We start from the raw sequence: 22,053 nt of genomic DNA on the forward strand, positions 1-22,053 counted from the left end.
AGGCTAAGCAGATTTGATCAGCGATGTTCTGCGACCTATTATCGAGCTTTGATGAATTTACACCCGAAGTACCTCAACATGAAGGTGTGTTTGCCTCAGGAATCAAACGCTTGAGAGTGGGTCCCAGGATACGCCAAGCTAAACTTCTTCCGTAGTCCCCGATGCTTCTCCATTTCCAACCACATCGTCAACGTGTTTACCCGGGATGGTACTGGTGAATTTATTCAATACCAGGAGTACTCTTCTTAAACATGGGCACTAGACATGAAAGCGATACATTGGACCATAATGCTCCTCTACTTAGTTTTTACGGACACACTACTCACGACCTCCCCGACAATGAAGAGGATAGGCACATTGATAGGGAGTCAAACTGCTCGGGCACTCGATTTATATGGGCATTGACATTCTCTGCTGGTCTTAGTGGGCTATTGTTTGGTTATGAGTACAGCGTGGCCACTTTCACTTCTCAAAGGCAAATGGTTCTAGTGCTACAATTCACTTACTGACAACTGTAATCGTGAAGCACAGGGGTGATTTCCTCAACGCTTGTATCAATCGGCACGGATCTCTCCAACCGCGATCTTACAACACTAGACAAGAGCCTGATTACATCTTGCACAAGCTTGTTTGCTTTGGTAGCGAGTCCCCTTGCTGGGATTCTGGCCGACAGGTTCGGTCGCCGAAAGGTTATATTCATTGCAGATGCGCTGTTCGCTCTAGGAGCTTTTGTGCAGGCAATCTCCAATGAAGTATGGAGTATGATTGCTGGTAGAAGTATTGTGGGATTAGCTGTCGGCGGCGCGAGCTTGGTCACTCCAATGTAGGTCGACATCTAGTACACAATAACCCTAGCCGAAGTCGATCGAGAATGCGCAAGCTGTTTGGTTAGAAAGATTTATAATTACTAGCTGATTGTTTCATCAGATACATCTCCGAATTGGCACCATCCAATATGAGGGGCAGACTGGTGACGATCCTCTCCTTGTTCATCACAGGTGGTCAAGTTGTAGCATACATCGTGGGTTGGCTCTTTTCCTCGATTGATGGAGGATGGCGCTGGATCGTTGGCCTTGGAATACTTCCCGCACTCTTCCAGCTTGTTATCCTCACCGCTCTACCTGAAACGCCCCGATGGCTGGCACAAGCAGGATTCGAAACAACTGCTATAACTGTCCTGGGGAAGATCTACCAGGGTCATCCAGACAGTAACTACATTGCTAAACAAATTTTACGGGAAATACAACAGGAGGTAGCGGAAGAAAGGTTGGGCCATCCTGATAGTTCTTCTGGGGCCGACCAACAATGGTTTCACTACATCTCGCAGCGCACCAAAGACCTCTTCTACATTGGTGGCAATAGAAGAGCTTTGATAATAGCAATGATGCTGCAAGGTTCGCAGCAGCTTTGCGGTTTCAACAGCCTTATGTACTTCTCCGGCCTCATATTTTCATCTCTCTCCTTTTCATCGCCGACGCTCACGTCGCTGTCAGTGGCCACGACTAACTTTCTTTTTACATTGCTTGCATTTACCTACATCGATAGAATCGGCCGACGCCGAATCCTCCTCTATTCCATACCTATTATGACACTATCTCTCATCGTTTGCGCAATAACTTTCTCTTTGGTATCATCAGATTTGTCCTCTTATCCACAGACCCGTGCAGGGTCTAGTGACACCGTGACGGGTGACCCAACGCTCCCTATCACCATACTTTTGTGTTTAACGGTTTACACCGCTTCTTACGCCTTCGGGCTTGGCAATGTACCCTGGCAGCAGTCCGAGCTGTTTCCTTTAAGCGTACGGTCTCTCGGGTCTGCATTCGCTACAGCAACGAACTGGACCTCAAACTTCATTGTTGGGCTTACTTTTCTTCCCATGATGGAACTGTTGTCCCCAGCGTGGACCTTTGCGACATATGCGGTCGTCTGTGCAGTTAGCTGGTTTGGTGTGTGGATGATCTATCCTGAAATGAGTGGGCTCGGTTTAGAAGAGGTCAAGGAACTCCTCGCAGATGGCTGGGGTGTCAAGGAAAGTCTGGTGAGGACCCGCAACAACTCCTAAAAAGAATTTTTTTTAAAAAAAAAAGGAAAGAAAAGAACAGAAACAGAAACAGAAACAGAAAGAAATAAAGAAATCCTACACGTGTATATGTTTTTATTGATAGGTAGAGGTAGGAGGAGCAACCCGAACTTGCTCTACCGATATTTACTCACCCGCAGGGGACTTTCACGGATACAGTCATAGAGTTTGTCACCAAATCTCTCACCCATTTTGGTGGTCCTCTAGAATGACAGTTTGTGCCGGAAATTTTCCCCGTCGACTAAAAGACTTTCGGCCAGAAATCTAGGTGCCTCCAGGGTCTACGGCTCCATTACCACTCTGAAGGAGGCGCACGGCTCAGATGAACAGCTCTATAGATATGGATAGCCTTGGCGGGATCATCTCCCCTACTCGTAAACATTGAAAGTAGTCCGCATTGGTGCGGATACCCTCCCACATGAAGCGATTCAACATGCAACGCATAAAGCCAAAAAGTTCATCTTGAAGGGAAATTTTGGATAAAATAGCACGCCATTCCAAAGAAGCCTATATAACAGCTTGGCTAGAGTCACATTTGGTTGCTACGTAGAGGGGAGTGTCACGGATAGAGGAAATAGCAGCTACCGGTGACAAAAGGTTGCACTTTTCACCCTCCTTGGGTGACCGGCGAAAGTGGTAGGGAGCCATATAACTACTGCACAAGACACTGTTGAGGTCGATATTGAACATTTTTAGGTTCAATTCCATGGTTCCCCTCTGAGTTTAGGGCGTAGATGCTGAATATATCAGCCACGCCCGCATTAGCAGATTCGGATTGAAAACGACTAGCTTTTCGATGTCGTTACAATTCGTAATATTATTCGCTTGTCTCCAGAAAATGAATATTCTACTTCAGGAACTCGGCTCTCTGGAATATTTTATCCACCACGAGACTGATGCCGCTGGCTATATTTGAGCGTGTCAATAGTAAATCGTCATTTCACACCAGGACTGTGGCTAGTACTTACTTCCTCCTGTGTGTTGGCCATCATGGGGACACTAGTAATTGTTCCAGAAACCGTCGATGTGGTATGGACAAGAAGAAATATTCCAAAGTCGCCCCCGTGATAACTGTGATGCAAGTTTAAGAGGTAGAGATGAAAAGGGCAGCTCTCATGAGCATGAATGTGATATGTATGGGCAAGCGGCGTTGATATATATTGCAGATAACGATAAGTTTACTTTGTATATCTGCGAAGCGGGCACTTTCTCGGAAAAGAAGAAGAAGAATAATAACAAAATAAACTAGGCATCCTAGAAGAAAGGCCCTGACAAGTGCAGTGCAGTGGAATGAACCTAGAACCCACCAAGAGATCGAACAGCCAAAACCTCATTGCGAGTTATGATTATCAAAGCAAGAGTAATTATCAGCCACATGTTGTACCGCATCTGGAACGAGGCTCAACGATATAGACGCACCAAGAAGCTTGAAATGTCCTTAGAACTGTCTAGGTTTCGTATAAGGTAATTGTCAGACTATCTCTCGAGACCCTTTGACAACCAGTATTTCCTGAGCACATCGAAAACTGGTCATGGAACCTCCCGAGAATGAGACCAAACTATGCAGAAAGATTATTCCCTCAGATCGTGTTATCTAATGGTGCTCATACTGCTGCAACCATCGGAGATAGGGGCTGGTTTGGTCTCAGAGAAGTTCTGGTCAGGCTCCCATCACAACTGAACTGTGATGGTAGATAGATAGTGTCAATTGGGTCTCAGTGCGGAAACAGTTTGCCTTTGCATCAGCGCCGTTGCGATCAGCTACATTTTCTCCGGCTTCTCGAACAACGTTGCGGACGTCTACTCTTTACAAAATTGAGATTACAACACCACTCACTGATCTGAAAAATTAGAACTAGTACCAGCCATTTTGCATATCCGCAATTTCTGGATGTGGCATTTGCTGAGCCCTAATGGAGCCACATACTGCACTTCTTACACGAAGCTACCTATAGATCAAAGACCCAAGGTATTGTCTACTATCAAGGAAAACGTGGAGCTGAGCGCCAAATGGGTAGGTTACTGGTGTAAGTTACAGGGCCTAATCGCACTTGCTGAAGTCAAGCATAATGCCAAACAGCTAGTTTTCCCCTGAAGCATGCGTCCATCCCTACCCAAAAGCAATCGCCGAGCTAGAAAACCGGCAATCATGCGCTGATTTAACCACACCCTGGATACAAGGGGACACTGATCCATTGGTATGTATTATAGCAGAAGATATTGAGGCGAAGAATGCTAACACAGGGCAGTTTCCAGTTCTTTCAAATCAGACCAGACCTGAACACCTTGAATTGGCCACCTGAGTTCAACAAGACAACCCCAATGGTTGGGCCAGTGTCTCCCCGCTTATACTTCCGTGGGTTTCAAAGACTTGACGACGATCTATATCCAGTGCGCGGCTTTACTGAGCCCATTCGAGTATCGCAAGGCAGCTTTCCTGGTTGGCAGCGTATATGCTTTGCCATATGCGTCGCAGACCGTGACCAACTCCCGTTGCTTCTTGAGATTAGCGAATCGGAGCCAAGTGACGACGACGTAGCATGTTTACTAAGTGAGCTGTGGCCACTAGGTGAGCTGGAAACTGATTGTCTTTGGATTCAAGGTCATGAGGGGGTTATCCTTCTCGGGGGTAAGATCATGTTGGGAAGATGGGTAGATATGATTGACATAATAGAAACAAGACCGTTTATTTTTTCGGACTTTGTAATCTCACACACACACACACACACACACACACCTTCTTAACTCTTTTGGGAATCACCTAAGCAAGCCCAATATGTTCATCATAGCATGATATGAATTAAAATAATTTGGGGGGGCCCTTATTAGGAAACAACGAGAGGGGGGAGAGGAAGAAGGGGAAACTTGAAATTTACTCCTCAATATCCTTCACCTTCTCCCATTGTCCCTTGAGATTTTCCTTCCACAAGCTAACCTTGTTGTCTCCTCCACTCACAGCGAGGATGTTTCCGCTAGGGCTCCAGCTGACCCTCCAGAGCACGGTATCAAATTCGAGCTGCTGGCTGGCCCACTGACCAGGATTCGACGCATCCGAGGTCCAGATGCGAACAGTTTTGTCTTGTGAGGCAGACGCGATGTAGGACTTGGAAAGTATGCTCGGTGACCAAGCAACGTCTCGGACCCAGTCAGAGTGGCCTTCCAATGTCTGAGCGAGATTATAGGATTTAGTTTCCGGGCTGCATAGATACACGGCGTGATTAGTATATTTCCATTCAGGTAGCTATGCGAAATTTGTTATTTGCACGTACTTGTAATCCCAAATCTTGAGCAGATTATCGCTTCCGCCGGTGACGAACCTCCGCTGTTGACCCGGTCCAGGGTTGGCGCTGATCAGGCTGCCGGGAGATGCCGCAGGGGCCCAGCTAATAGAGTTCACTCCCATTCCATGGGCGTGAAAGATCTGATGAGTCCAGCTATTATCCTGGAACTCAAGTACACTAACATGGCCGTCGGAAGAAGCGCAAGCAAGAAGGCACCCACTCTCGTGCGGAGCCCAGGAGACCATGTTCACCGAGGCTGTGTGGAGGGAGAAATCAAAGACCTTTGTCCAGGAGTTTACAGCGACGGGGGATGTTGTGTTCTGATGTTGCTCGCGCCAGATGAGGACCTTTCCATCATAAGACGAGGAGGCCAGAATTGTACCAAATTTTGGGTGTGCCTAGAGTCAGAGGAAAGAAAATTGTTAATTCAGAGGTTCAGTTATGATGAATGCAAATCTGTATGAGATACTTGGGGAGGTTGGTACACACCCATGCGATACACCAAACTGCACCTTCGTGTCTATTACGTTCGTAATTTCCCATGTCAGTAATGGCGCGTTTAAGCACAAAGAGTATGTTCCTCACCCTTTTAGGGTTTCCACCAGGCGATGCGTCTCGCCTTCGATCTCGAATATCTTTATTGTCTTATCCGACGAGCAAGTCGCTAATCTGCGGCCATAGTAGTCCAGGCCAGCGTCATGCTGCGTGTCATAGGTGGGTCAGCCCGGGGAATGCATAGCGCTGAATTCAGATAAGTTCTGTCCTTAGCACGTACAATCATGTCATCGTGTCCGGAGTTGGAGATAATCTGAGCAGCCGCCTAGAATTCCAGGTCGGAACGTCAATGTTTGGAAAGAACAGAATCTGGACGGATTGAAAGGGGGGGAACGCACCATGTTGTCCAATTTGATACCCTTAGCAAATCCTAGGGAACTATATTTGTAGAATATGATTTACTGGACCTTTGAGGCTGCTGATTATAAGTTTCGAGAAAGAGGGCGGCGGTGGTGTGTCGAATCAACACGCAAGCAAATGGGCACAGCAGCAAGTCACCGCCAGCTTGTCCGTTTCGTGGTGGGAGGAGCCGCAGCCAGATCTTATCTTATCGCTTCAGTCACAGTACAAAAGTACATCCCTTGGCACGTGAGACCGGCCTCGGCTCTACTCGGCTGACTACCCCACGCCTTCTTCTGTATGTATCACTTACAAGCCGACTTCCTTCTTTCCAGTCTTGTAATCAGCCTCCCCTGCCAAAGAGGACTCTCATTATAGTTGTCTCCAAATTCACACCTATATCAACCTTCGTTGATTGCACTAAGTTGTCTATTGAGTCTCATCGTTATCGAAGATCTTCTAGCACCCAGCTTGTGCTATCTCGACATCATGAGTGATGCTCTCTGTGGCCCGTCTAATGCTCTTCAAAACTTCCAGAAGCATGCCTCCATTGACCGGACACTGCAACAGGACAGATTAGTTTCGCGACAGTCGCATTCTCAGGTAAGTTTCTAAGTCTCTACATCCCGTGTGGATCATACCTTCAACAATGCTAAGATCTGGTTTGCGCTGTAGGGCTTTCGGTCACAAAATCCCAACGAAGGTATCCTGGATCCCGAGTTCACTGCGTTCGAATCCAATATAACAGGAGCACCGCTTCCCGATTTACAACACCCGGCCCATTTCGCTACGCCTCCCCATTTCGCGGTACATAACCAAGTAGAGAAGCACAAGTGGGCAGCAGACTTTGAGAGGCTACAGATTTCCGGCTCTTCGCCTTTAGCTCATCAACAAGCGGGCCCAGCCTCAGCCTCAGCGTCGAACCTTGCACAACATGGCTGGCGAAATGATTTTCTAGCCCAGCAGGCGCAACCTAGTCCTACCCAGCAACACCAACCTTTGGCTCAAGGGTTCCAACCTTTCTTTACGCCTAGCTATCCTATACACGGGGCTGCAGTGAGTGCTTTACCGTCAGCACAAGACCTGACAGCTAGCCAGCTACCATCCACTGAAGCTTTCGATGAGTCTGCCTTTGAAGCTGCGTTTGAACAAGCCAAGGCGGATTTAGCGTCACAGACGGCTGATCACGCACAAAAGCTTACCAATGAGGCTACTAATCCGGATACAACTGCTACTCCTCACGTTGAAGCCATCAGGATTGGTTCAGACACCATACCTCAGACTGAAAAGGATGACGCTCGAGCACGTTACAATGACTCCGACGAGCTTGCTCGAACAGCAGGACTGTTACTGGAAAATGTCAGCCACGATCAGAGCCAGAAATTTCGGGAGAGCAACTTTCTTGCTTTGATGCGCCGTATCCGAGACCGCGAGGTTCATATCGAAGGCGATGAGTTCCGTGAAGTCAGTACCAGTCCGTGATCTCTAGAGTTTCGGCTGGCGTGGCACGAGCGCTGGTATATTTTAGTCTATTTGTGCCGGCCTTTGTTCCTGCTAATCAGATCCCAGACTGTGCAGCCTCTACATCCTGGTGGCAAGTATTATCCTGAAGGGAAAACGCGTATGCAGCAGGGGCGAAGCCCATACACGATGGCAAAGAATCATGACAATAACAGTAAGTAGTAGAATGAACACAAGTCATCCATCAGTCTATTTGCAGCTTAGAGCCGAGATCTGAGACACGGTACCTGACTAAATGGGTATGTACTACTTAGGTTCTGTTCATGGAAAGTCCATTCCCCCAGATACCGTACTACCTGCTCTTGGAGCGAATGAAACATCCAAGCACACAGCCCAAACAAGCACAATCAATGGTCTAGGCACAGAGCATGATAACCAATCTCTTCACGAAAGTTGGATGTTCGGTGATCGCTGGGCTTAATTTATTGCTCAGCCTTATTGTCCTTGTTTGCCCTTGTTTTTTGAAGGTGTACCGGCAGGAGAAAAAGTTTGTTCGTGGAATATACATGGCATAGAACAGGGAGAGGGCGGTGGCCTTTTTGTTACATACTCTGTAGCATAGGCTCCCACTTTCCTTGGCTTTTCTTTTTTTCTGTTCCTTTCATTGCCCCTGATTTTCTATATCTTGTGGTTGCTGGGGTTCCCACGAGAGCACTGACATGTCAACGACGGTTGTATGCACAGTACCGCACCTTGATGATCGAGAGCAATACCAAACCTGCCGCAGCCCAATAAGAAGGCTGGGGCCATCGTTGCAGCTTCACGGTAGTGATTGGCGGTAATGAGGTGCTTAACTTGATAGGCTCTCTGCCCCGGTTGCGGGGGTTAGCTGGGATACAGTCCTTCCCTATCAACGTGGTGTTGTGAGCAGTGTTGTTGGTCTATTGATGCATCATCCATTGTTAGCAAGGGAACGCGGCGTGTAAAGTTATATACAAAGTCTATGGTTATGGACAAGTTGGCTGCATATTCAATGTTTCACTGTTCAGTTTTAGCGGAGTCCCAGCTCGCTCATATCGCATAGCATCTCAGTCCCTGTTTCCTTTCCTTCCCTCTTCCTTCTCGATACATATAAATATCGTGCCTTTTGTTCCAGGGCCTTATAGATTCGCCATTCTTCCTATCCGTGCTTTGTGGGAAATTCCCTGCCAATTGCTATACGACACATACTCGTCTGTCCTGACCGTCCATCCTTATCCTGGACAGCTGCCGCATTCAGCGCAAAATGCTTCCTCCCCCCGACTCCTTGCTCCATCAACTACAGAAATGTGCAGAAGCAAGAGCAGCCGCTCAAAATCAAACGAGGGCATCGCCCCCACCTCCATATTCAAGGAGTAATGCACCAGATTGCGTCCTCGCCGAAAGCGAGATGGTTGACAAACAAGGATGAGCCGGAAGATGCTGATGATAGCGATGAATGCATGTCCTGGGAGTCCGGTCCTAGCAACGGCAGCCGTCACCACCATGCCCCCGTTACCATCCATATCGACGCATCGATCAACGTGCGAGGGAACGGGAACACCGTAATCATACCGTCTGTAGCAAGTCCACAACATGGAAGAGAGCAGAGTCGTTCTACAGAATTGACGGATTTGTCAGGTATCTTATTGAAGCCTCTTATCGTAATATTGCCTGGGCCTTTCCAAGTAACCTAACCTATGAGTATGTGCATATGTAACAAAGAGTTATCAGATCAGACAAGAGCCACGGGGCGCAAATAAAAGGAACGGAAAGCTGGGTTTCACAGACGACATACGTCGTCCATGATATAAGGGAGATTTATAAAGAAAGAAAAACGGGCCACTCAGTAACTGATCGTCGCTTTCCAAGCCATGTCCTATAGGCATCGAATAAAGACCCTATTGGAGATAATAGAACTACCTACTACTAGTAAACAATCCTTGAGTACCCTATATATTTGCTTTACTAAGCATCAAGTTTAGTGAACTGTCTCCGGGTGGTAACTGGCAGCCTTGTACGCCGCTCATCCGCCCTACATGCGCACCAAGTTTAATAATTGCGAGTAGCCTCTGCCTAGGTATCCTTATTTTGTAAGATACTAATCATAGGGCCAAAGGCGTCCGGAAAGACAATGGAAGTACTATACTGAAGCTGAATCCTCTACACTTGCCTCTTGAGCCACAGTACGTTCAATGTTCTAAGCCTTGAATTTGCTCTTTCCCGTCCGTTGTTCTACATTGCTAAAATGTCAAGAGAAAGGAAAAAAGGAAAACAAACCCATGGTAGAAGAAGAAAATAAATGAAACCGCCGACTGGTCATAGTAGCCAGTATACATATCGGTAATACAACAGTCCGGAACAAAAATTCTGGAAAGAGGATAAAGAAGACTTAAGATTGAAGGAGATCGAAGGAGACACTGAATGAAATAAAATAGAATCTTTTTCCAATCAGCAAGGTGCGCAGGAAAACTGCGAAAAGAAAAAAAAAAAAAAAAAAAAAAAAAAAAAAAAAAAAAAAAAAAAAAAAAAAAAAAAAAAAAAAAAAAAAAAAAAAAAAAAAAAAAAAAAAATGAGAGAGAGAGAGAGAGGAAAAGAAGAAAGAGAAGTGCAGAGGGTAATAAGTAAAAGTTAATAATAATGGTGATAAAAAGAAACAAGACATAAATCACATCAAAGACGCCGAATCCTAACTGTGAAGGGTTCATTAAAGATATCATGGCCAAAGTTTTGAAAAAGTACAGGGACTATGTTCCAATCCTGAAGTGATGTAGGATGCAGTCTTTAGTTCCACTAAATGTAATTATGGTGTTGCGCTCGTAACGGATCCTATTGACCGGCCAATGTCAGCTACGCTCAACCTATACATTCCTGGCCCTCTGAACTGAAGACTAGGGACTACCGTCTTACCGAAGCTATATGAATAGACTGGCGACGAAAGCTACGCCAAGCATGTCAATCGGTTGGTACTATGCTCGGCCAATCGGTATATCATGACGGTGTAGATCTCTGGACCATTCCGGTGCAACTTTATCACGTTCGTATAGGAGACCACAATTGTGGCAAAGTGTCTGGAGTACAGTGAGTCAGTAAACTGAGCATAGTGCGGATTTCACAGTTGCATTGCTCCTACCCTTGGACCGGCAGGGCCATCCCGAACAGCCCAAACAGCGGTACCCCATACCATGCAGTTACTGCACCGCCAATTTTGCCGTTCCCTGTTGGAAGCAAAGATGAGAAAGTCAGCCCATGGAAGGTCAAAAACAGTAGCAGAGCGAGAGGACATACCAATCGGACAATGTACCGCCGCCACCGCCATACCCGGCGCCTGAAGAGGTGTCTGGAGTTCCACGTCCGCCAGGTGTACCTCCTCTTCCCAATGGGCTCAGGCTGCGGAAACGCCTTTTTCGTTTGCTCCTTTCACCCCTACCTAGAGGGGTCTCGCTGTCAACGTCAAAATAGCCCCCGCTACCTTGTCGAGAAACGTCTGGAGTTATGCCTGCAGTAGAAGAGAACCTAGCAGTTTCTCGTCGTAGACGCCGGATCTGCCGTTCACGATCACCTTCCCGCTTCTCAATTTCTTCCTTTGACAACGTCTCCACTTTGGGTTCCCATTCATCGCCGAGTCCCTCCGGGTCATAACGCCAGCCGGCCTCAGTGCCATTGGCCGCCTGGTTGTCGATCTCATTTCCATAGCCGCCAATGCCACTGACTAAACCACCACTTTCACAAACTTCTTTCTTCAACTTTAGAACAGCTTCATAAATACCATGTGCAATAGCGCTAACCCACTCTCCACCCAGACCCAGATCGGCACAAGTGATTTTCGCGAATTCCTCTGCCATGCCGGGAGGATGTAGCAGAGACCACTCGAATTTGTCAGTGTATAATTTATTTTGCAGGTTAATGTTGAGATTAATCATGCATCGGTATGCATCATCCGGATTCAAGAAACTGTCGTTAACAAACGGTTCTTTGATTACAGTCACAGTGTTGGATCTGCTATCAGGCGTGGCGGCATGGGTAGGAGCAGGAGTTGCGGATACATCGCGCGATACACCAGCTTGGCTGGCAGAAGGCAGCTTTGGCACTGTACTTTGAAATAGCGGATGTAGCGCAACACCGGCATATTCTTCTAATTGTTGACGAATTTGATTGCTGATTGCCATTGTCATGGCCTGCGGATTGGGTAGGTCTAAGTCACGAACAAAGCCGGTAGCGAATTCTTCAGGAGTTGCCAGCGCTTCGTGAAGGTTCCAAAGGAATGTATCCTTGATCCTGTACGCAGGCAACGGCTCGGGTCTTCTATAGCCGGGGAGAGTAGGGTTGATACCGGGATCCAGAACAGTTCGTGGCAATTGGAAGGGTTCTAGAGGTTGATGCGCTGGAACTTCTAAATCAATGCGAATGGGTATTAGGGTGAGGGGGAGCTGCGCCTGAATCTGCAGTTGGTCGGCGCAGCTGTATAACAGCAAAAACTTAGAGTTAGCATCCTCTGCAAAAAAAATAGCTTCAGGTGATATAGAAAGGGAGTGGTGATTAGCAAAGCATACACAGGCCTCAGCATCCTCTTAATCATCCAGTCCCGAAATACCCCTTGAACTTCAACAGGAGTATGAACTTCTTTGCCCAACTTTTCCGCCAAAGGAACCTTGTCAATAGTCGACTCTTCCCGTCGAAGGCTCCTCAAGCCAGTGGGTCGTCGGGGACCTTCACTGTCCTCAAAGTCGTCGTCGTCAAACCCATCTTCAGCGTAGTTTATTGCCGCTGTTCCTCTCTTTGTCATTCGAGGTGTCGGACCGGTTTGGCTTGGAGGAATGACCGGTGCGAGAAGCGCGTTTCCATATTGGCGGACTCGCGGAGAATAAGAAGTAATATAGCCTCTGAGGGGGGACATGTTGGCCAGTTATGTGGACAAGAACATGTCCCTTCTTGATTTGCCAGGGCACTCCGATTCGAGAACAAGCAAATCTTATCTTGAATGCGGTCAACGAAAGGGTGGAGGAGAATATGTATATGCAAGTTGCAAATGAATTGGAGAGTCGCTTCCACTTGAAAAAGCGATCAGTAAGTCTGGCAATGCGATATGGTCGGCCTGCGTCAGCGACAGGTTGATCTTTAGTACAAGCCAAAGCTCCTCTGACGGTGATCGCGGTTGAGCTCCGCCTGTTCTGCATTGTCGCGTTTTCCACCGGAATATCCCCGCTAATCCTATTTCGGAATCATAGTCACGTGTATGTAAATGAATTCTTGTTTCTACTATGGATCGGCGATATCAATTCAAAATTTACCAAATTTCTGTTCTTTCCTTTTCCTTTTTCTTTGTCTTGTTCTAACCGGGGCAAAAATTAAGATGAAGAAGAGAGAGAGAGAGGTGAATTAGGTCCTAAGATTGTATTGGAGATGTCTAGGACTTCCTCAAACAAAGGATGTTATCACTAGTTAAACAAGGTAAAAAAAGAGGTTGAGGATAAAATGTCAACTATAGACAGCAAGCACAAAGAAAAAGAAAATGAGGGCCAGCTGGTGGAAACAATAAACAGAATGACACAAGTACCCTCAATCTTTAATTGAATACGCCATTCCCCTTGCCTGCAACGGCAGACGCGGAAGTAGGTAGGGGTATCATGAACTCCTCCAAAGATGGGCTTGAAAAAGAAAAAAGAGTTGTGGAAAACAATAAAGAAAGCCATTGCTGTGAATGGCATGCTTCTAGCAGGCAAGACATTGCACGAGAACAATGCAAAGCTTAAAGAATTAGTGGGATTTGGTTATCGAAGCCCAATTACACTCTGCAGTCATGTTAGCTTGAGCCATCAGATCAGTGGCAGGATCCACAAGTCTTACCATTTCTAAAGTCCATACTCTGCGAATCCAGATTTTCACCTTGCCTTGAACGCCTTCGATATTCTCCAACTCAACACCCTCCCACCAGCATCTTCTAGCAGGTTTTCTCCAAAATAAGAGGAGTTTTTGGGCCATGCCAACTGCGTTGTTATTGGGGATGTCACCCCTGATATCAGTACGGAGTTTAGCCAATGCGAGGCTACAGATAACTGCCTTGTTGGGCTCTGGGGCACGGTGACCCCACCGGTCATCACGATCAAAGCCGCTATAATTATTTTAGCATTTAAGGTTATAAAGAGAGCTGGACGCTCAAAGATATAAAGCTTACCCTGCAGTCAGCATCTCGATCAAGTGCTGCTCTGTTGAACCAGCCTCATCACTCTTCCTTAATCCAGAGAAGATCCCGTCTTGTTTCAGTAGCGCTCTTGCAGCTGCACGCTTGACCTCGATCATTTCCGTGTGATCGATATCCGGCCGTGGAGGAATTGCATAAAAATCAAGGTCTTCCCGCAGCACGATGATCCCTGCCCGGTCCTGGAGCATGTCTCTGGTCGATCCTTGCATGGAGTCGGGGGATACGTCTAGGTCTTGCGATGTCGAGGCTGTAGGAGACGACGGGATGGATTGAGCGACGGAGCGGAAGAAGTCAAGCATGTACTGGAGAGACACCGGATCATACTAACGTGTATATGTTAGAAGAGTATATCAATCGGCCGAAGGGACTTATGTGTGAGCCGATAGAGCGTTTTTGCTTTACTTACATCGACGGGGTAAATATCACCTTCGTGAAAGGTGCCCATGTGTCCATCTGGAAGTAAACCATTCGGAAACAGCGATAAAAGGACAAACTCCGGCAGTGTTAACAGTTCATCCCGAGAGAGTGTGAACCTTGTTCCTCTGCAAGCCACATTAGAAAAAGTGCCAGAAATTCAAGGTTCGCGAATTCTCACCTGAGGTCCAGAGTTATATGTTCATCGCCTCCAATGTCTAAATTCCAGAATAGTTGAGTTAGTGACTCGAACAGATGGTCATAAGTGCCGATCAAGTGTCATACCTCCTAAAGTGTTTATCGGTGGTCCACCCGCCTGTTGTACTTGAGTGATGATACTCGACGCGCCTCCTGCCGTAGCCATAACGTAGGTGAATGAGTTTATGGGACTCGAACCTTCGGTGTACGGGGGAGGAGGTTCTCCCTCTTCCGCTGACCTTCCCGGAGAATACTCTTTGGGATCCCTGGAAAAGGTATCTTTGGACTCTGCGATCACGGATGATGAGGAATCTGAATTCGGTGGTTCTTCTTCGGAGGATGGAGATGTGAACGGCGAGACGAAAGCCGGCTCGGATTCGGGAACTGTAACCTTGGCGCGATTGGAATCAGCTCCAGGATGGTACACAAGAGACAAGAATGGCGGAGGATGTGCTGAGATAAAGCTAAATGAGGAAGCCTGTGAGGATGGGGAATGCGGCGGCGGCGCAGTATAGAAGTCGTCGTCGTCCTCCACTGTAGAATCCGGGAGATGATGCGGCCGCGCCGTGGTAGGCGAGCCAGGAGAACCCGATTGCCACGGCAAGGTGTCGGGAGTCGTTTCGAGATTACAGGGACGGGATTTGTACTTGTGTGCCTGTGACGGAATGTGAGGAGCTACTTGTGAGGGGCTCCCCGTTGATCGAAGAGGGTCAGACTCCCGTTTCCCACGCCGATCAGGAGTGTGGTGTGTCTCTAGAGCTGTCGGTAAAACATAGGGACGCGGCGGGTATTCGTGAAGGCAGACTTATGCTCGAGCTATTTTTAAGGGGGAGGAAAAATGAGAAATTGATGATAGATGATGGGCAGTACAAAATAACAGGAAGCTGCAAATGTGAGCGAGGCGAAGACAATGGGAAGAGGAGAAGTGTGGGAGGGAAGCGCTTAGAGGTGATGGAGGAAACGTTGACTGAAGTTGGCTTACGGAGCACCTGGGGCAACAACGCTACTTCTTCCTCCGCCCCAATCACTTGGTTTACACAAGGATATTGATGAACAGTTGTTTCTAGCAATAAATTTCTCAAATTCACTAGGCATACTTTCATGATCTGTTATATAAATGGATTCACATATGATCACATGACTACATCTCCAGCAACGAAATACTCATGCCTCCAATATCGGACAGTACGATATGATATAGTTTTGAGAAATCCCTCAGATTTAAGGGGAACACTATAAACGGGTATCTTGCATCCAGATATAGTTGAAGCACATCGCCAACGCATGTAAATCTATCTATGAATCTAGACATTGCGTTCAACAAAGCTCTGGATCATTCCCTCAAGCGTCGGTTCATATTCTTTAAGGGTCACTTCATCCCCATCTAGGATGGTGTTGCCCTGGACAAACACTTTACGTGGGACCTTGTTCTTCAGAACAACCTCACGAACTTTGGTCCCCCACCACTCATCGACCGACGTGATATCATCATAGAGCTTCTTACCTGCTTCAAAGTCCGCAGTACTCTTGTAGACATGCAACTTTTGCAGATATTTCTCCACGGCTGGACGCCCGTGTGTCAGAATCTTCGATCGGTCCAGATGAATCTCCAAATCAGAGAGATCTTCTTTGGTATAGAAAAGTTTGACGAAATCGTCACCGGCATCAAGGAATGATCGCAGAATGCTATAGCGAGCTTGCATATGGGCTTGCCCCCATTTCTGAGTTTTGGGGTCCCAGAACTCCAAGGCGATCAGGCCTGCACGAGCCATCTGCAGATATGCTGCGAACAAGACATCCCCGGCCTCGTTGGTGAGATCTTCTTGTCCGTTCCCGAACCCAAAAATCTTCAGGATGTGAAAGTCGCAACTGAGCACCATAGCGACGCACTCTGCGCGGCACTCCTCGTAAGAAGAAGCGATGGCTCCGAAAACCGAGCTCCAGGTCTGGCCAGGCTTGTACCATGTAGATACCGGTTTTCCCGTGATTGGACTCACAGGAGGGTTGGAAATATCGAAGTTATACTCCCCTGGGGCGGTCTCCTGGAGAAGCTTGCCAGTTCCATGCCCGAGAAGTTCATGGATGCCTACCTGGACTTCAAAAGCGGGGTCACGGCATCTGCGGTAAACCTCCAAATCATTCTCGGCAATAAAGGGAACTGGCTCATTAGGGGCTTTAGCGCTAAGCACATTTCCAAGAGATACGTTCTTGAAACCTAGGTTTTGACGGATATCGTCATAGTTGGGAAGGTTGATGCCAGCAGGTATGCCGGAAGATTGAAAGCTCAAGACTTCCAGCGAGGTGAAGTCTGGGCTGAGAAACTTGTCCTTTTCAAAATCTTTGCCCCATGGAAGCTTGGGAATCATGCTCTCTGCACTATCCACCAGCTTTCCGAATGCTCGGGTACGTTCTAGATTAACCTGCTCAGGTATTGGGTATCAGCAAATGAAGAAGTGACAAAAATTATAATGCTTGTGGCATACTAAAGCAACGAAGCCTTCCCATTCTCCTCGCACTCCATGCGGGTCTCGATAAGTCTCTACAAACCCTATATTGGTCTCCAGACTTGGCTTTTGGTCCTTCACCCAGATCCGCTGGCTTTCTTTGAAGGCTTCAATGGAGCCGGCACCAAATGACAAGGCATATGCATCTAACATCCGTTTCTGGTTGTCGTTTGCTGCATTGCGTCCCGCTTGCTTAATCGAATGGGCAATCTTTGCCATTTCCTCTATATGATCACCAAAAACCAGGCGCAACTTCTTTCCAGTCAAGTTACCATCCAAGTCTAAAGCGTCGACTTCACCAAGATCTCTGTCCCTCACAGGAGGAGAAGAAACGCCCGAGGCAATTAACAACTCAAAGTCCCCGGATGGCAACTTCTTAAGTCTTGTATTCTCCAGAGGTAGCCCTTTTTTCTCCATAAGGTCGCCAATAGCTGTGATCTCATCTTTCGTTATGGATGGCGAATCAGGGTAATAAGTAGTCATATGGCCACCATCTGTATAACCAAGGTGCATAAGCGCCTGCTCTTTTGTCTCATAAATACCACCTCCAGTCCTATTGGCTTTCTCAAATGCTGCTTTTGTTTCTGAGGTGGATGAGGCCAACGCTTGAAAGGCTTCCACAGGTAGTCGAGGAATGAACTTGGAGTCACCAAAACCTTTGTAGTTCCCGCAATTCCCGAGAAACTGGACCGAATACTCCAAGAAATAACGCAAATTCTCGTCGCTTACATTGGTCGTTTTAGCGAGGTCAGTCCAGTTTCCATCACAGGCGTGGTAGAGTGCGATTATAAGATCGTAGATCGGTTCAGACTCGGGGGAAACCTGGCGCAAAGTAACGCGAGTGCCTTCAAATGCCGCTCTAATATTCCAACAGTAAGTTCGGTTATCAGCTTTGTGCACACCAGTGGAATAGGTGGCCACGTATACAACTAGCAAAAATTATGCAACTGGACTTCGGAAGAAACTAACCTGCTTATGTAGTGCGCATATCGTCTCAGCTTTGCATCCTTGAGATTGTCAAAGTGGTGTTTGATCTCAAGGCGAACCACCGTAGGAGGTGAGTCAGCCAAATAGTGCTGTTTGACCTTCTCATCCATCATGACTATTTTCTGATGCGTGTGAGTAAGAGGTACAGTGCTTGTGGAAAGGTTATTTGTGAAAGAAGAACAAGTACGTAAAGAGTGATGTAAAGGACGGGGATGATTGAGGGGCAGAAGAAAGGGTCGGGAGGGGCGGTGGAGAAAATGTTCCGAAGACAAGCGCTTCGAAGCGCCTCGAACAGCGAGCATTCTTGGAGCTGACAGTGCTAAGTATCTCCTTAGTCTTTCTCTGACTGGAGGTAGCATCATGGATACATAATTCTTGGCAAAAGTGGAGTTTGCTCGACAGCTTATCAGAGTCCAGACCCACCCTCTCTATCTTTATGGATACCTGTCAGCTATACAGAAGGAGGGAAACATATTGGCTCATGATTAGGCCTTGGCTAACAAATTATATATGTCGGATAGCTCATGACTATGTACATATAATAACGAGAAAAAAAGAAAAGAAAATATGGGCACATGCCCTGTCATGTTTCTATCCTGGAAGAGACATAAACGTGAGAAGATCAAAGGAAGAGAAAGGTAGTTAAAGTAGAAAAAGACAGAGAGGGAGGGTAACCAACTGAGTTCTATAGCACTATAATATCATTCCACTCACAATAAACTTTCATACTTGTCAAGCCCCTGCTTTGCATTGCCTTGTAGTTGAGACACACTGTTATTCGAGAATGCATTCTGGGGAGTATTTATCCCCAACGGGGGTTTGTTTGCAGCTGCCAGACTGCCAGAGTTTGGGAAAGTCCCCAACGCAATATGAGAAGACGGAGGAGGAGGGATAGAAAACGCAGCATAATTAGGGGTTGGTTGTACGCTTGGTCCAGACATGGAGGCACCAGAAGCCTTCATGTTAGCTACCGCCCCTAAGGATGGACCAGACACAGGATTCTGGCTATTCGGATAGCTTGGCGCATTCCAAGTATCAGGTGATGTTGCTTGCAAGGTGGGGAAGGCGGGCGTTGGAGAGGATCGTTGCCTAGCGGTAGGCTCCAGCGAGGGAAACGAGTGTAAGTTATAGTCAGGTGTAATGGAGCGCATACTGAGGCTTGAAGCACCCGACGGGGCATTGCCTCTGCCAGCCGATGCAGCCACATTTGTTGACCACGAGAATGCTGCGGGTGATTGCTTTTGAGCAGACGCCTCCTCCGAGAGCATACTGCTCCAGGGATCAGTATCCTTGGAGCTTGAAGCATCGGGACCCCGCCCAAGAACAAGGCGCTCAAAGTTATCTCTCGTAGAGTCCACATTAGATTGTGTTAAGCTATTGGGTATCTTCGAGGAACTTCCCGCGCCGTTTTGGAACCCACTTGAGCCTGTTCCCGAAGAGAGCTCCTGTAGTTTCTTCCTTTGTTCACGCTCGATCTTCAAAGATATGTTTTTAATAAGGTTCATAAATTCACCAAATTGATGCAAATTGAGCAGTGGTCCTAGGCTGAAGTTCCACAGGATTGGCAGGACCTCCAGAGCAAGGAATTCGGTATCAGCAATCGTGCCGATCTGTTGAAACACATGCAAGGCCGCCATCATGACAGCCGGCTCCTTCGTTTTGATCGCTTTAAGTGGTGGGACGAGTTTTTCCTGGATCGTATACTTGTCCAAAATAGATGACCTGATCGGCTGTGAGTTGCCTTTCTGGACCAATCCAGACAAGTCATCTTCGACCGGCCCTCCTTCATTTAGAGAGCCACCACACAGCGCAGTGAATGCTTCCAGGCATCGTACTTTAATAGCAAGGCTGTTTGTTCGACTAAATGTAGAAGCGATTGGAGGGAAGACGTCGTTCTTGACGGTGCTAAAATCAAGTATTGGAAGGATGACAGGCAAGCACTTAATAGCCCCATCTACCAAGGAATGAGTAGGTGAGTCTAGACCTAGCCGGATTAGTGGCAAGATATCCTCTTTTAGCTCCTTTCCAGAGCAGTTGTCTGCCACGGTTTTCATGTGTTCAAGAACAACCATAAGGCCCGCATCTTTCTTAGAATCACGTTCATGAACAGCAGCTTTGTCCGTCGGAAACAGCTCTTTGATTCGAGGAATTACCTTCTCTGGAAGTGTACGACGTGCATTGGGAATGCGCTGGAGGATCGCAAAGATATTCTGCAAGATGAGGGGTAGGAGTTCACGGTCTTTCAGCTCGTCCAACAATATACCCAGCACTTTTCTTTCCAACACGGACACTGGAAATTCTGAGATAACCCTCTGCAGCCCGCGCATGAATTGCGATTTCTCATTCTGATTCTTAGCTGGCAAGGACTCCAAGAAACGGATCGTTGATACTAATATGTTATCGAAATATTGTGATTGCTGGAATTCACGGGCATTCAAACGCTGCGCTGGTCGTCTAGTTATTAACCGGGGTAGTACGTGTGTAATGAGTTCCTTCGGAATGGTGCCCGAGCAAAGAAAATTATTGCCTTGTGATGGCGTCGTAGAGGGAGAGCTGAGTAATTTTCTGTATGAGTTGAGATTCGAATGAGCCTGGAGCGGAGAGACGTGCGGGGAATTATATAGAGCTACGATGATAATCCCAAGGGAGAACAGGTCCGCAGAAGTAGTTACATTGGAGTCCAATGCAAAGTCGGGTGACGTATAGTCCAGATTCAGTTGGACGGAGGGAGGGAGGCGAGGGTCCTGGTAAAGGACTTCTGACAAAGCTAAAGGTGGAAGAGAGGACCGAGAGTCTGTGGAGTTGGGTGGGCCGGCAAACCCAAGGCCTGATATCTTCCAGTCGGATTTGGCATTGATAAAGATGGCCTCGGGGTTGAGATTGCCGTGTACAAGACCCGCAGATTCGTGAAGGAACTCGAGGCCCTTGGCAACTTGCAAAAGTCCCTTTTGAATTTCTAGCTCATCAATCTCCAAATCTCGTCGCCTTCGGGTTCCGTCAGGTTCTTCTACCATGTAACGGCTAGGCCTCGAGCCCAACCTCGAATTGCTTTCTTGCGCATCTTTTTCTTGCAGGAGTCTAGCAAGAGAGGTGGTTATTTGTTCAGTCACAAACATGAGACCACCACCACGGGTTTCCTCCACGGGCTCTAGAACCTGGAGCACAGAGGGATGTCTGAGCCGTGTCAGGCTACCAGCTTCCCGTTTAAGTCGTTCAACGACATCCTCGTGCAATTTCTTTGCCGAAGAGGAGGAACGACCACCTAGACCGCTCGGGCGTGACTCGAGTGACTTCTTGTCAAAGATGAAAATGGAGGCCGAGGTGCCGGTGGACTTTTTCTTTCCATCATGAATTTTCCAAGGACCAGAGATCACTGCGGGTTGCGGAGAAATTTGATAATTGGCTGATATATTGGAACTAAATGATTTCAGAGCTGATGAAAACATGATTCTCCCGCCGACAGCTTAAAAGCATAGAACCAAGCAGTATTCTAGGCTGAGTAGCCAAGAGCGATTGTTTTCTTGATTCGATGTGGCGATGGAGTGGTAAGAATGCCTCGCAAGTTGTGGTTCACGCAAGATGCCCTCCCGTGTATTAATCAGATATTGACAGTGCACTTTGGGTAACCATTGCACAGAAAGAGAAGGACGCTGATAAATAGCCAAAATCAAACGGGAAACGCGTGTTTGGTGCACCTCAGCCCTACACGTTATGCTTAATTATCCATCTCGAAACCTTCGGCCTAAGTATGCATACCTGATCTGCTGCCATCAGGACGGATATAATCACGTGATAAATGACGCTGTAACCAATGAATGATTGTGGAACGGTTCACAGCTCATGCTGATATCACGTGGCTCACAGCTCTCAAATGGTACACTGTAAAGGCTATTGCCGGCTATCTGCGAATTTTAACTCCGACCTCGGACGTCAGCCACGGATTGTCTGCCAATCGCTTTGGCCTGTTGATCAACAATATAAACAATCTCGCGGTCAACTTCTGTGAAAGTT

General features: G+C 47.3%; 6 protein-coding genes across 6 annotated transcripts; 2 read left to right on the forward strand and 4 right to left on the reverse strand.

The window, feature by feature from the left end:
* The first annotated feature begins 212 nt into the window (after positions 1 to 212).
* On the forward strand, positions 213 to 2,163 carry BDV37DRAFT_195728 (putative MFS myo-inositol transporter). Its single transcript, XM_032079762.1, has 3 exons — positions 213 to 445; positions 527 to 823; positions 928 to 2,163. Exons 1-3 carry the CDS (start codon positions 252 to 254, stop codon positions 2,063 to 2,065), a joined length of 1,629 nt encoding a protein of 542 aa, XP_031938167.1. The 5' UTR covers positions 213 to 251; the 3' UTR covers positions 2,066 to 2,163.
* Positions 2,164 to 4,891: 2,728 nt separating this feature from the next.
* Positions 4,892 to 6,418, reverse strand: sec13 (GTPase-activating protein SEC13). The gene is made up of 6 exons (XM_032079763.1): positions 6,258 to 6,418; positions 6,140 to 6,184; positions 5,950 to 6,065; positions 5,854 to 5,884; positions 5,353 to 5,762; positions 4,892 to 5,280 (listed from the first exon to the last, which is right to left on the reverse strand). Exons 1-6 carry the CDS (start codon positions 6,258 to 6,260, stop codon positions 4,956 to 4,958), a joined length of 930 nt encoding a protein of 309 aa, XP_031938168.1. The 5' UTR covers positions 6,261 to 6,418; the 3' UTR covers positions 4,892 to 4,955.
* Positions 6,419 to 6,578: 160 nt separating this feature from the next.
* On the forward strand, positions 6,579 to 7,877 carry pex20. The gene is made up of 2 exons (XM_032079764.1): positions 6,579 to 6,861; positions 6,934 to 7,877. The coding sequence occupies exons 1-2, from the start codon at positions 6,748 to 6,750 to the stop codon at positions 7,738 to 7,740; spliced, it is 921 nt and encodes a 306-aa protein (XP_031938169.1). The 5' UTR covers positions 6,579 to 6,747; the 3' UTR covers positions 7,741 to 7,877.
* A 2,459-nt stretch (positions 7,878 to 10,336) lies between these two features.
* On the reverse strand, positions 10,337 to 12,875 carry BDV37DRAFT_256549 (putative RSC complex subunit Sfh1). The gene is made up of 5 exons (XM_032082848.1): positions 12,291 to 12,875; positions 11,026 to 12,198; positions 10,871 to 10,955; positions 10,648 to 10,808; positions 10,337 to 10,566 (listed from the first exon to the last, which is right to left on the reverse strand). Exons 1-4 carry the CDS (start codon positions 12,632 to 12,634, stop codon positions 10,707 to 10,709), a joined length of 1,704 nt encoding a protein of 567 aa, XP_031938170.1. The 5' UTR covers positions 12,635 to 12,875; the 3' UTR covers positions 10,337 to 10,566; positions 10,648 to 10,706.
* Positions 12,876 to 13,508: 633 nt separating this feature from the next.
* BDV37DRAFT_286219 (dipeptidyl-peptidase III) lies at positions 13,509 to 18,152 on the reverse strand (the record flags this gene model as incomplete). Its single annotated transcript, XM_032087879.1, has 9 exons — positions 13,509 to 13,529; positions 13,585 to 13,849; positions 13,913 to 14,262; positions 14,346 to 14,481; positions 14,535 to 14,571; positions 14,639 to 15,206; positions 15,862 to 16,971; positions 17,035 to 17,914; positions 18,025 to 18,152. The coding sequence occupies 9 exons, from the start codon at positions 18,150 to 18,152 to the stop codon at positions 13,509 to 13,511; spliced, it is 3,495 nt and encodes a 1,164-aa protein (XP_031938171.1).
* BDV37DRAFT_256562 (putative protein kinase Scy1) lies at positions 18,133 to 21,767 on the reverse strand. Its single transcript, XM_032082849.1, has 2 exons — positions 18,757 to 21,767; positions 18,133 to 18,164 (listed from the first exon to the last, which is right to left on the reverse strand). The coding sequence occupies exons 1-2, from the start codon at positions 21,486 to 21,488 to the stop codon at positions 18,158 to 18,160; spliced, it is 2,739 nt and encodes a 912-aa protein (XP_031938172.1). The 5' UTR covers positions 21,489 to 21,767; the 3' UTR covers positions 18,133 to 18,157.
* Between the last annotated feature and the right edge of the window lie 286 nt (positions 21,768 to 22,053).

Source organism: Aspergillus pseudonomiae, assembly GCF_009193645.1.
Source record: "Aspergillus pseudonomiae strain CBS 119388 unplaced genomic scaffold BDV37scaffold_72, whole genome shotgun sequence".
NCBI lineage: Eukaryota > Fungi > Ascomycota > Eurotiomycetes > Eurotiales > Aspergillaceae > Aspergillus > Aspergillus pseudonomiae.